The 14930-nt window shown below is 32.7% G+C and overlaps 1 protein-coding gene across 1 annotated transcript in view; it reads left to right on the forward strand.

The window, feature by feature from the left end:
• Positions 1-14930, forward strand: part of WRN (WRN RecQ like helicase) — an 84226-nt gene that overhangs the window by 15495 nt on the left and 53801 nt on the right. Inside the window, exons 8-15 of the mRNA XM_069485238.1 lie at positions 3240-3669; positions 4885-4953; positions 7188-7320; positions 7357-7365; positions 8328-8403; positions 9813-9880; positions 10157-10265; positions 11152-11220. Of these exons, the coding sequence (XP_069341339.1) occupies positions 3240-3669; positions 4885-4953; positions 7188-7320; positions 7357-7365; positions 8328-8403; positions 9813-9880; positions 10157-10265; positions 11152-11220 (963 nt within the window). The remainder of the gene's footprint in view (positions 1-3239; positions 3670-4884; positions 4954-7187; positions 7321-7356; positions 7366-8327; positions 8404-9812; positions 9881-10156; positions 10266-11151; positions 11221-14930) is intronic.

The following is a 14930-nucleotide window of genomic DNA, read 5'->3' on the forward strand; positions in this document are numbered from 1 at the left end:
TCCAGTAAAGCCATTTCTTACTCATTTTTACATTTTTCTCTTCATGAAATTAGAAAAATCACCTTTTATGTGATTTTTTACGTGCATTTCAGATTTTTGCACTAGCAATTAAAGTATCTACCCGATGTAAGTTTTATATGCTTAATGGTTTGCTTCATAGTATTTGTCAAGGTCAAGTAAAATATAGAAATAACTTTCTAAATTTAAAACGTTTTATTTGGGAAGAAAGAATTGCAGTTTGGGGCATACACACAGAATAGGTGATCTTTGATATGTCCAAAGAATAAAGAGAAGGTGGGAGGTTTTATAAAAAGGAAAAATGTTATGTTTTGTTCTGAAAGAAAGGTTGCTGGCGCTGGTAAAGTTTTGGGGACTTGGCAAGCTCTGATTGGTGAGTGACTGCAGTGGGTAAGACTAGTCTTAAGAGTTGCAGCAGGTTGTTGCAGTAGCTATTAGATAAAACTGGTTTTGGGTTACTGCAGGCAGTTTCAGCAGCCAGGCTGGCAGAGAATGACATTCTTAGAGCACTGTTATGTGTGCTTTGTGCTTTTTCCCCCTGGCTCCTCGAGTCTGATTTAGTTGGATATGACAAGAATGACCCAACTCAATTTTCACATATCAAAGCTAAATAGGTTTTCTTAAAACTTGACAATGGGAAATACTGGGATCTTATAACATTTTAGTGTCAAAATGAGAGCTAGTTAAATCTCTTATGTTATTTGTAACAAGTCTACCGTAGTACCTAACTTATCTAGATTGTACCTCAGAATGAGGAGGGAACAAAAAAAGGCCTCTAAAGTGTCAACATATATTCTATAAGCATGTATTCAAGCTCACTTTCTGCATTTCCAGAATGAAATGAGGTGACATTCAGAGCATTTTTGCTTTTTGTTTATAGATATAGTTTGACAAGTGTGGATATCTAGGTAAAATGAAAAATGAGCCATGGGGGCTCACGCCTGTAATCCCAGTGCTTTGGGAGGCTGAGGCAGGAGGACTGCTTGAGTCTAGGAATTGGAGACCAGCCTGACCAACATAATAAGACCCTGTCTCTAAAAAAAATTATCTGGGTGTGGTGGGGTGCACCTTTAATCGGGAGGCTGAGGTGGGAGGATTGATTGAGCCCAGGAGTTTGAGGTTGCAGTGAACTGTAATCATGCCACTGTACTCCAGCCTGGGCAACAGAGCAAGACTTTGTGTCAAAAAAAAAAAAAAAAAGAAAAAAAAGAAAAAATGATGTGAACAAGGACTAGTATGTACATGATCCCAGCTGGCAATCTGTGAAAGAATGGACAAAACTATAAAAATTAGAACTAAGAACTCCTGAAGTAGGGCAGTTTAAGATTTGTTCCAGAAGGGAACAGCTTTATGCTTCAGTGGACTCTGAGGGTATTGGTATTGTGTAGTACTGCTTAGTCATTGATTTAAATTGAATATATGTCTTGTTGTATTGCTGTTATGTACTTGACATTCTGCTGGGTGCTGACTCTGTTTGCAGGCTACTAATATGCGTGATAAAAATCCTGAAAAAGCAGGAAAAGTACACTATGCCTTACTGAAGAAGGCAGGACAGCCTTTGGTATTTATTAGAGTAAATGTTAGTTGTCTTACATGAAACATGTCATCTTTGATGCTAGTGCTGGATAAATGAGCCCATACAGTCTTGTCACTTGGTCTGTGCCACTGCTGTTATGTTTGTATGTTACGGCATTCCGTGTGCATTTAACAGTTAAAATGGGTCATATGTCTGTTCCTACTATTTACATGTAGTTCTTACATTTGAATAGATGTATATAATGCTAAATGTTCTTTGTAAGATTTAAAGAATTTTAGAATGTTGAAATTAGTTTTTAGTTTTTGAATTTAATTTTGTTCTTGATTTTGTTTGTGTTATTGTAGACTTTGTCAACTAAAGCTTGAGCCCAACTTTTGAGTGCTGTTAATGATGCTGCTTTCATTGTGGAAATAACTCATGAAACAACTCAGTACTTTTGATAGTTTATTCCCATGAAAGATCAAATTTTTACTTGAGTCATTGATATAAAAATTTAAAAGGCATGTCAAATTTTATTAGGCATTGATTTTAATACGGAAATATTAGAATACCTGAACAAAAGCACTAATTAAATAGTAAAACATGGCTCTCTGCTTATCATACTCCCTTCACTCCTTTTAATCTGCTTTTGTGAAATACTTAAACATTGCTTTAATAAGCTCTACAACAAAAAGACAAGACAGTATCCCTCATTTTACCCCCTAGTAGTGGTCTTTCATTTCAAAGAACTGGGTTTCATTACAGCCATTTAAAGTTACTTAGTTAAAATGTTATATATTAGCAACTGCAATTAAGGGATTCAGTTCATATTTATTCATGTGCATCTTATCCATATTTTCTCACTTGTTGTATTTACCTACTGATGTCTTTTTTTTTCCATTCCAAAAAATATCTGTTCATTTTTGAGATTTTTAAAGATGTAAAACAGCATCATTTTCAACTTACAGCACGAACAATATTTACGTGTTGCAGTTGGGACTAGTAATTGATCATTGAATTGAAAAAGGTAAAATGGGTTCATAAAAATTTTCTTTTACCTTAAAATATTGACGTACGTTTGTTCCCAAACTTTTGATATATGTGAAGGCTTTTTCATTACATATAGGCCTGCTGTTTATAGTTCTGCAGAGTGTTTCTTGTTTAAACCACACTCATAATGTATCATCTACAATTTCTAATTTTAGTTTCTTTAAAATGGAGTGAAAAATTAAGATACTTTAAGCAATCTGAGTGCAGAGTCTGAATTTTTATGATTTTTCTTCTCAGCTTTTATAGTTCTTTTGACCATGATTTATCAAACAAGTTTTTAAAAAAAGTTTTCTAAGTCTTTCCATGTATTCAAATTAGAATTTAATAAAATAGTTTTTTTGTTCTCGTGGTCTTGTATCATCGATTTACTTTACATTCAGTGAATCACCAAAAAAAGTGTAGCTGGCATAAACAAGTTTAGGGCCAAACACTATTGGCTCTTAATAGGCACACAAATCAACTGTTGGATGCAGAGTGCCCAGCTATGCTAGAGTAGCCTCCCAGCTGTAATTATATATGGGCCTTTGGAAGTGAAGAGCAACTTTCATGCAATGGTCAGTTTAGAGAGCTTTTACTTATTAAAAAGTTTTAAAACTTATCCTTATAGTTAATGCAATTAAAGTTGAATTAACCTTGATTTTTTTTTTTTTTTTAGGGTTTCTAACCTATTAAAGGATATTTCAGAAAATCTGTATTCACTGAGGAAGATGATATTTGATTCTACTAACACTGAGGCTGAACTGAAGCCCAGCGATAATTTTAACTTATTATCATTGGAGGATTCAACTGCTGGTGGAGTACAACAGAAACAAACGAGAGAACATAAAATTTTTACTGACGTAAAAGATGAGACATTGGACACAACACTCAATAATTTAGTTCAACATGATGGACAAAATGTACTTGGAAATGAAGTGAAACAAAAAGAAGATGGATTTGAAGATGGCATAGAAGGCAATGAATTGAAAGATAATAAGGAAAGAATTTGTATAATGTCGTTAGATGTTACAGAATATGAACTTCAAATGTGGGAACAGCAGGCTCAGGAAGAGTCTGATCGTGGCGTTGCTTCCAAATCAGCTGAGGTACTAAATAAAGAGGAAACACTTTTTTGAGTTATTAGTAGGTTGGCTATCTTTTTTTCGGTAAAGGGGCAGATAGTAAGTATTTTAGGCTCTGGGGATATATGGTCTCTGTTGGAACTACCCAGTTCTGCCATTGTAGTGTGAATGCAGCCACAGACAAATGTAAACCAGTGTGCCTATCTGTATTTCAGTAAAACTTTATCTGCACAGAAGTGGGCCTTATTTGGCTTGCAAGCCATAGTTTGCAGCTCCTGACTTAGTACAGTATGCAGCACTGTATAGTGGAAAGACGTTATAGTGTCAGTAGGCATTTGTTATACTTTGCTATTTTATCATTTTTTATGCTTTTTTCATAATGGATATCTCTGTCTTTGTGGATTCCTTTCATATCTACGAGTGGTTACCCTTCCAAACATGATTTTTTTGGGGGTGGTTTTATTTCCTTATACAGAGTTACTTTACATGCTAGTGTGAGAGAGTTTCTAATAAACTGATGTTTTTGCTTGATACTAGTCTTTACTGTCATCTGGAGGGTCAGATTATTTTTTTCATAATTTTTTCTTTTCTTTTTCTTTTTTTTTTTTTTTTATTGAGACAGGGTCTTGCTCTGTTGCCCAGGCTGGAGTGCAGTGGTGTAGTCATAGTTCACTGTAGCCTCAAACTCCTGGGCTCAAGTGATCCTCCTGCCTCAGCCTCCTGACTAGCTAGGACTGAGGTGCGCACCACCACTCCTGGCTAATTTTTCCTTTTTTTTTTTTTAAATGTAGGGATGGGGTCTTGCTACGTTATCCAGGCTGGTCTCAAACTAAAATCAATCATAGTAGTTTTTTGTAATGTTTTTTTAAACCATTGGATATAAAAGAACTACTGTTCTTGGCTTTGTACAGAATTTTCCAGCAGTTTGACATTGTTTAACCAGAGTTGAACTTGTCACTTTCTACTGTCGTTTAGAGAGGGGATTTTATTTTAAGTCTGTTTATCTAACTTGTCTACCTTTCTAGCTATATTTCTGTCTTTCTCTTTGGTTGTTTCTTTGTTCATCCCTCCCTCCCTTTTTGCTATCTGCCTATCACATAAACATGTATTATATATTTATCTGTTAGAGAAGAGGAAGTTGTGTAAAGATACCTAGTGTATAGGAGCTTTATTTTGCAGAAAAGAAGATACAGACTCTAGCACTAGAAATTAATCTTTGAAATATATATTTTTTTAAAGCCTTTAGCTCCCAAGGATACATCTTATGTAATTGAAAGTGATGAAGATTTAGAAGTGGAGATGCTTAAGGTATGTTTAAAATCATAGAAAAGTTACTTCTGGTTCTTTCCAGAGGACATTTATTTAAGTAAAATATTACTTAATTCTAAACCAGGTCCCACAGTGGAATTGCAACTAGTTATGTAACATTAGATTTTATGTTAGATTTCATGTTTTCCAATTTGTATTTCTTTGCATCTTTATATAGTCTCTGAATAATGTTTCAGAAATAGTGTATTAATTTTTCAATGTATTTGTTTCTTCCTCTTTTTTTTTTTTTTTTTGACACTTGCTCTGTCTGTTGCCCTGGCTAGAGTTAGAGTACAGTGGCATCATCATAGCTCACGGCAACCTCAAACTCCTGGGTTCAAGCCATCCTCCTGCCTCAGTCCCCCGGGTAGCTGGGCCTATAGGCGTGCACCACCACACCCGGCTAAGTTTTCTATTTTTTTTTTGTGGAGACAGGGTCTTGCTCTTGCTCAGGCTGGTCTCGAACTCCTGATCTCAAGCGATCCTCCAGCCTCGCCCACTCAGAGTGCCAGAATTAAAGGTGTGAGTCACCGCACCTGGCCTTTCTTATAGAATCTTATGTCACTTTCTTTTAATCTTTTCCTGGTATATGGGTAGTGATTAAGCTCTCCAGTATTGAAGTTGGTTTTCTTTTCTTCCCATCTATGTATATCTTCTTTTATTTGGAAGTTCTGTTTTTAATTCAGTAATCTTCTTTACTTTCTTTAGCATTATTTACTATGGATATTTTATATCATATATAATTTTCTAATGGTTTAAATGGTTCAGGTTTACTCCAGTTTATTATCAAAGTTGAAAATAGCACTTTATATATTTTGTAATTCTTCACTCAACCTCTAGTTTCTTTGTCAGGTGTCGTGAATCAAAGATGTATAAGAAAGAAAAGCTAATTTAGCCAAACTAAATGAAAAACAAAGGAAAACACAGAAGTTTACCATCATGTATACTTTTTATTCCTCCTCTGTAGGTTGATGAGATTTTTTTCTTTTTATTAGATGAGATTAATTTTCTTATTCCTAATTTTGAGGCTGAGTAGTGGGTAGTGATTAAGAATGTAGATTCTGAATTCAGATATGGATTTGAATTCCACCATCTCTAGTTAATATTAATAGCTGTGTGACTTTTGGCAAGTTTCTTAGCATTTTTGATACTCAGTTAACAGTTATAATAATTTTTTAAGGTGTTGGTTGTGAAGAGCTTAGTGCAGAGCCTGGCATTTAGTAAGTGTTTATTAAATATTGCCTAACAATAATAGAACAAAAATACTAAATCGTATTTCTTTAATGACTAACCATTTCTCTGAGGAGTAATGTTCAGGTAATGCATTTATAGGATACTTATGGACTTCTACAAACATTATATTCATATTGAATCTCTTAGAGGCAACTTGGATGTCCATGTTAGAGAACCCTATTTTAAAAATGCTTTGTAAATGTGTTTGTGGACTTGAGTAAAAGATCAGAAACAGTCTCTATTTTTTGTCTTCCAGGCTTAAAATGAATACACTTTTTGAAAAAAACCTTTAAAGTCAAAATATTAAATGAAAGACTTATTAAAAAGAGAAAATAAAAACTGGTTTAATAAAGTCTTTTTGTCACTCCTTAGTAAAAAATTTTATAGATGAAACAATTTTGAAATAGCCTAACATTGTTGAAATAGACAATCTTTAGTTAGGGGAGAAGATCAAAATCTGTCAAACCAAAATTAGAACAAATAACTCTTCAAATTTGTAATATTCCTTTTCTAAAATTATTTGAATTTTTAGGTTTGTTTTGACAATTCCAGCACATTTACTGTTTGCTTATAGTTTAAGCCTTATCTTTACTAAAATAGACTGTGACTGACACATGAGGTAGAGAAACTGATTACAAAAATAACACTAAAATCCAAATTTACTACTTGGGGATTGAAAACATTGAAGTACAATAAAGAAAAACTCTTTTAAATTATCCCAAATCAAAATTTATCATAGCTTTCCCCAGGGGCAGTTCATTATTTGCTATTAATGAACCTTGTTTCTTCTGGAATTAGTCCATCTATGGCCCTGTGCCTTAGAAACCATTCATGAACACATATTCAAACTGGAGCACACACGTTCTTTTGTGGTATTGCTTACACATCTGCCAGCTTTGAACAAAATTGTAGGCTCTGTTAATAATACTCCTTTTGTGTTTGGTGAAAAAGATATGACACTGTCAGTGGTTTTGCTTTTAAAATTTCTTTTAAACTTTCAGTTTTCAGAGAACCTAAATAATGGCACAGTAGAGCCAACTCATTCTCAGTGCTTAGCAATGGAAAGAAATCTGGGTCTTCCAACTGAAGAAGAAGATAAAGATGAAAATGAAGCTATTGAAGAGGAAGAAGAAGGTGAAAATGAAAATGAAGCTATTGAAGAGGAAGAAGATGAGAAGGGTAAGTACCTTTTTGAAATGACCCACCTCTGATATCTACCACGTTTTGAATGTTTTTGGAGGTCAGGGACTTTGTGACATAATTAATTATTGGATCCTATAAACTTGCCATTAAATTCCTTTAGTGCTTTTGTTTCCACCAAACACGTTCTTTGTATTTATAAAAATAGAGTAAAAGTAGTGTTGTGTTGATACGTTTTTCACTTTGTTTTCTTGTATTAAATAGAGACATGATTTCTCCAAATCAGTTGCGTTTTCTACTTAAAATTATTAATGCTGAGAAGTATAATAATGAGCTTTTATTTGTTTAGTGATAAATTATCTTGATTCTTTGTTTTGCCCTTTCTTGGCCACTCATGTATCATTCAGCCTAAGAGTGGACAGTGAAAGTCAGTTGGGTAGAGCTAATGTAACTCCATTGTGCTGTGCAGTTAGGATTTTGATCAAAGATTTAGGTAACTAAAATTATCCAATTAAGTTAGATTTAGATAACTAAAGTAGATTTAGGTAACTAAATTTAGGTATAACTAGATTTAGTTTTAGGTAACTAAAATGAAGATTTTATTTTATCTGGGGACTTTTTTTGTGACACTAATATAATTTCTGATGATCATTAATCAAAAGTTGGTTATATTATAAAATTTGGACTTGGTATATTGCTTGCCATAGTTTGTTCTAAATGTTAAATTTTGGAAATATAGCTGATTCTAAAACATCAGTTTTTTACAGTGCTGCCAAAGTGTAAATCACAATAAAATTCTAATACTTAGTGTTAGCCAAAGTGTTTACCTGAAGTCATGACTGGTACCCAGAAACCCAAATTGGATTGGAATTAAAAGACAGAAAACAGTAACCTATGGTAGCTGTCACTATATTCTTTAAAAGAAGCCAATGAAATAAACCTTTTTCTTCCTTTAGTGTGTTTTTATTTGAACATAAATGCCCATTTTATTTTATTTTAAGACTGTTTGTTGCCAGAACCCAGTGCAGTGCAAGTTGCTTGCCTCAAGACCTACTTTGGCCATTCCAGTTTTAAACCGTAAGTATAATCTGAGTTAATTAAATCACACATTTAATATTTTCTTCACAAAGGAAAAAAAGCAAATAACCCATCCACTTAGCACAACAGTTATGTAGTTACACTTGCCACACTGTATTTTCTATAAGTGACTATAAAATTATTTTGAAGTAGTATTTATATAAAATTCATTTCTGTAAGTTTTTATAAGTGAGGAAAAATGGTTTTTCTTTAATTGAGTGGTTCTGTGGTTTAAAGACACTTAGAAATAAATTTTACTTTAATGCTGACTTGCTTTTCATTAAGTAAGTGTTTCTATACCTATTTTGTGCATCATATTGTCCAAAGCATGCCGATAGAACAGAACTTCATTGTATGACAATGTAACAACAATAATCTTATGTTATTTTAACATATTCAAGATATACTTACATTTAAGGGGCACATTTATAAGGATAAAAATGAGATGAATAAAAATGAGACGAGGAACAAATCAATTTTGAGTAAAATTAGTAAGCATGTAAAAGACTAGATTGTTTCTATTCTGAGAATTTAAAATATAATCCACTGAAGTATTTCCTTTCTTTTTTCTTTTAATCTTAAAATTCTAAAATTTATGTCCCACATACAGAAAAGTGCACAGAAGAATAGGTCCTTATCAGCACACCAGAAGATCACCTTTCCAGTTGTTTTTTCCCTTGACATTTTAAAGTTTTCTAAGATATAGTAAAGTTGAAAGAATTTTTTTTTTCTGTGAATGCCTGTATACCCACCACCTTGATTCACCTATTAACATTTTACTATACTTGCTTTATCACATATCCATCTCTCTATCTATCCATTAATCCATTGAAGTTTAAAAATGCATCTCGGGGTCAGTTGAGGACATTGTTACACTTCCCCCTAAGGACTTTAGCATTAAATTATTAACTAGACTTAAATCTTATTTATAGTTTTTTCTTTGATATAAAATTTGTGTAAAAGGAAAATAAAATCCTAAGTATATGTGCATGTACCTGTGTAACTACATTCTTATCAAGATGTAGAGCATTATTATCATCAGCTCCCAAAGTTCACTCATTTCCCTTTTCAGTCAATCCTTGTCTCTGGAGCATTTCTCTTAATTTATTTTAAAGCATTGATTTTTTTTGATATCTAGTACAAAGCTTGGAATTTATTTTATACTTTAGATATATGTAAGGAGATTTAATACATATACCAGATGGAAACTCCTAGTTGTTGGCATGAATGGAAGGTTGACCAATGGGATTCTTTGCTTTAAAGTTTCAGGGTTTGTACTTGTTTATATGTGAAGTTCAGAAATGTAAAGGAAATTCTATTAGTGGAAGTGAAAAAGTTAAATGGATTCTAACTTGTACCTGGGTTTCTTATTAATAAAACAAAGTAGCTTTTTGCTTTTTACTTTGAAGGGTTCAGTGGAAAGTGATTCATTCAGTATTGGAGGAAAGAAGAGATAATGTTGTTGTCATGGCAACAGGTAAGTTGTACTTAAGCAAATAACCTAATCCTTTAAAAAAATAAAACTTAAACTGTTTCAAATGCTTAATCTTTCGTTAAACTCTTAAAATACAAATACAAATCGTGTAAAATATAGAAGAGTGTAAACAGAGCCTATCAAATTTATGCATGAATTAGCTTTTAGGAAGATAGCATATTAGTAATGCCAATTCCACCATACAAATACATTGTAAGAAGAAAGTAAAGTATCAAGGGTTTATTTTTATTTCTCTGAGTTTATTATTTTTATTGCAAGGGTATGGGAAGAGTTTGTGCTTCCAGTATCCGCCTGTTTATGTTGGCAAGATTGGCCTTGTCATCTCTCCCCTTATTTCTTTGATGGAAGACCAAGTGCTCCAGCTTAGGTAAGTCATGTTACCATTGCCCTCTTTTTTTCTTCTGTGAATGAAACATGAGATCTATCATGTATGTTAAAATCTAGTTCACAATAACATTTCTGCAAGTGTTGCTTTGTCTCTATTAGTAATAAATGATACTTTAGTGGGAGACCCTATCTTCTTTCTTGAGTTCTCTGAAATTCAACACTACCAGGTGGGCCTGATAAAATTTTTTAAAAAAGCATTATTACTTTATGCTAGCTTACATTGAATATCTCAAAATTCTTTTCTCTTTCTATTACCCTTGCTCTTTAGCTTGGTATGAAGTATATACATGGAAGTATATTTTTTATCTATGAAAAACTTTTCAACTTCTTCAACCTGAACTTGCTATCTTTTTTTTGTTGTTAATACATAATATTCATACATATTTATTGGGTACATGTGGTATTTTGATTCATGCGTACAATGTGTAATAACCAAATCAGGGTTTGGGATATCCAACACCTCGAACATTTGTCATTTCTTTGTGTTGGGAGCATTTCAAATCTTCTCTTCTAGTTATTTTGAAATATATAATATATTGTGGTTAACTATAGTTATCCTACTGTGTTATCAAACGTTAGATTTTATTTATTCTATGTAACTGTGTGTTCGTACCCATTAACCAATCTCTCATCATTCCCCCAAATCCCCACTGCCCTGAGCTTGCAATCTTTTTGAAAAACACATCTTAAAAATCTGCCTCTGATAGGGTCCTTGAAGGAATTTATCAACTTATTTACAAAAAATGAGAAAATTGCAAAGAAGAGGAATACACATTATTATATTTCTTTATTGCTTCTTACTTAAGAATGAAGTTGATATTTGTAGTGTGTACATGGCTTCAGGGTATTTGTTTTTCTTGTCGCAGAATGTCCAACATTCCAGCTTGCTTCCTTGGATCAGCGCAGTCAGAAAACGTCCTAAAAGATATTAAATTGTGAGTAATTTATGATTTCTGATCATGTGCTCAGGTGTCTACAGTATGTAAGAGAATTTTGTGCACACAAAATTTTATTTAACGCATGAACAAAATGTCCATGATTTAAAAATGTACTTTCTTTTTATATTCTTTTACATTTGCAGAACTGTTAAATCTTTCAAACTTAAATCTATTATTCTCAGTTCTCAGGCTATATGATTAGCATTGTAGTCATGGAATTAAAAAAATTTTAGTTTTGGAAGAGCACTTTGAGAATATCTAGATTTGTCTCATTTTATAGATGAGAAAACTGAGGCCAAGAGATAAGTAATTTGCCCAAAGTCACTCAATGAATTTGTGGCTGAGCAGGGACTGGATTCTAGATCTGTTACCCTACCAATTCTGTCACGATGTCATTCCTAAGAAGAATATCATCTTGGATACACAAAAAATGTGTGTGTATATATTAATATATATGTACGTATATATACATGTTCTAATTCCAGAACATTTTCATCACTCCCAAAACAACTCCCATATCCATTAAACAATCACCCCTGTGTGTATTAATATATACAAGACATACATTTGTTTACTTAGTTTTGATAAATGCATATAAATATATAAACAAAATCTCTAATAAGGTGTAGAATATTACTGTCACTCTAGAAAGTTCCTTCATGTCCCTTCCCACTCTGTACTTCCATCCTCCATCCCGAGGCAAACCATTGTTCTGATTTTTTCCCAGGATTTCATATAAATGGAATCACACAATATGGGCTCTTTTGTGTAAGACTTCTTTTATTCAATATAATGTTTTTGAGCTTCCTCCATGTTGTAATATGTATCAGTAGTTTTAAAAAAATATCTGAGTTGTATTTTACTATTTGAATATAGCACAGTTTTTATATTCCCTTACTGACCAATACCTAGGCTATTTCCAGTTTTGGGCTATTATTAATAAAGCTGTGGTAAACATTCCTATAAAAGTCTTTTTGTAAACATATATTTTCTTTTTTTCCTAAACATTTTAATCACCTTTATTGAGGTGTAATTGACGTATAGTAAATTTTACATACTGGAAATGTGTAATTAGTAAGTTTTGACATATTTGTACCACCACGAAATTATCACCACAATCCTGATAATGAACGTATTCCTCATCCCCAAAGTTTACCCTTTTTTTTTTTTTTTTTTTAACCCCAGGTACAAGGTAACTGCTATTCTGCTTTCTATCACTAGATTAACTGGTGTTTTCTAAAATTATATGTAAAAAGAATCAGTCATATATTATGTGCTCTTTTTTTAAAATCTGGTTTAAGTAATGCAGCATAATTATTTTGAGATGCATCCATGTTGTTACACTTATTAATAGTTCATTCCTTTTACTGTTGAGTAGATTACATTATACGGATATGCTGCAAGTTGTTTATCCATTCACCTAATAGACATCTGGATTGTTTCCAGTTTGAGTTATTACAAATGAAGCTGCTACGAACATTTGTATGTAAGACTTTGTATGGACGTATGTTTTCTTATCATTGATGTGTACCTAGGTGTGGAAAGACTGGATCATGTGGTGGATATGTGTTTAGCTTTTTTCTAATTGAGGCAAAAAATCACAGAACATAACATTCACCATTTTAACCATTTCGAAAGTCTGGTGGCTTTTAGTATATTAGTAATGTTATATACCCATCATCACTATACTAACTCCAGAACATTATCATCACTCCTAAGAGAACTCCCTTACCCAGTAAACAGTCACTCCTTATTTTCGTCTTTTCTACCCCTTTCCAACCATTAATCTACTTTCTGTCTCTATGCTTTGCCTATTCTGGATATTTCTGTAAATGAACTTATACAGTAAGTGGCCTTCTGTGTCTGGCTTCTTTCACTTAGCATAATGTTATCAGCAGTTAATTTCTTTTTATCACTGAATAATATTCCATTGTATGGGCATACCACATTTTGTTTATCCATTCATCAGCAATGAGTATTTGGGTAGTTTCCACTTCTTGGCTGTTATGAATAATGGTGCCATGAACATTCGTGTACAAGTTTTGTTATAGACATGTTTTCTGTGCTCCTGTGTATATGCCTAGAAGTGGCATTGCTGAGTCATAGCATAATACGTATGTTTAACTTTTTAAGAAATTATCGAACATTTTGAGAATGGTTGTACCATTTTACATTTCCACCAGCAATGTATGGGAGATCCAGTTATTCCACATCCCTTTTATCACTTACGGCCAATCTTTAATTTGGCAATTTTAGGAGAATCTCATTGTGTTTTTAATTTGCTTTTCTCTAATGACTACTTATGTTGAGCTCCTTTTCATATGGTTTTTGGCCATCTGTATACCTTGTTTGAGGAAGTGTCTATTCAAATCTTTTGCCTGTTCTTTTTTTTCCTTAGTGAGTTTTTATAGACATTTCTGTATTCTGAATACAAATCCTTTATTTGATATATGCTTTGCAAACATTTCTCCTAGTTTATGACTGTTCATTCTCTTCATAGTTCTTTTGAAGAGCAGCTGTTTTCCATTTTGATAAAGTCCATTTTGTCAATTTGTTCTTTTATGGATTTTGCTTTTGATATTTAATCTAAGAAATCTTTGCATCACAAAGATTTTCTTTTGTGTTTTCTCCTAAAAGTTTCATAGTTTTAAGTTTTACATTTAGTTTTATTATCCATTTTTAGTAAATGTTATATATTGTATGAGGTATCATTTACAGTTTATATTTTTCACGTATGAATATCTGATTGTTCTAGCTTCATTTGGTGAAGACTATCCTTTTACATTAAATTGCCTTTGTACCTTTGTCAAAAATAAATTGACTGCATACATGTGGATCTGTTGCTACATTCTCAATTCTCTGTTCTGTGGATCTATTTATCTGTCTTGATTGGTGTCCTGATTAGTATAGCTTTATAATAAGCCTTCAGATCAGATAGTGCGATTGCTCTGGTTTTGTTCTTTCAAAATTGTTTTGGCTATTCTAGGTCCTTTGTGTTTTCATAAGTATTTCAGTAACACCATTTCAACTAAAATGCCCACTGGGATTTTGATTGGGTTTACCTTGAATCTAAATATCTGAAGAATTAGCTGTTTTGATAGTTATTGTCACTTGTTTTATGCCTAAGAAAATGGGGCACACTAAAGTTAAGTAACTTGCCTAAGATCATTTACCTTGTAAGAAGTAGAACTAAGTTTCAAACCTGGGCAGTTTAATATCAGAGTTTATTATTTATACTGTTTCCTATGTTAATTAAAATACTATATTAATTTCATGAGGGTAAAGACATATCTGTTTTGCTGCTGATTGACTCTTAGTGAAAGCACAATGCCTAACACAATACAAACTCAAATATTTGTTGGATGAATAGACTATTATAAAGTTTTTTTATATAGAAAATTAAATTTCATTTTATTTGACTTGATCTGGATCTTCGTTTGGTAGAACGGACAACAGACTCTAAATATTTTGCCCTAGATCTAGCCTTTCTTACAAGTATTGTCTTAATTAGGATTCTGTCTGCCCAGAATAGAAGTTAACACAAGCTGGCTTAAGTGAATTTGAATTTTTTATTAGGAGTAAAGTCATGGAACCCACTGAAAAGTTAGCCAGCCCTTAAGGAAGAGACTGGAAATGGGCGTGGAAAATACAATAGGGTTTTCCCTTTATCTGTAGTCTCCTTGTGTATTCCTCTTTTTTTTCTCTGA

The sequence above is a fragment of the Eulemur rufifrons genome, chromosome 12 (genome assembly GCF_041146395.1).
Source record: "Eulemur rufifrons isolate Redbay chromosome 12, OSU_ERuf_1, whole genome shotgun sequence".
Taxonomy (NCBI): Eukaryota; Metazoa; Chordata; class Mammalia; order Primates; family Lemuridae; genus Eulemur; species Eulemur rufifrons.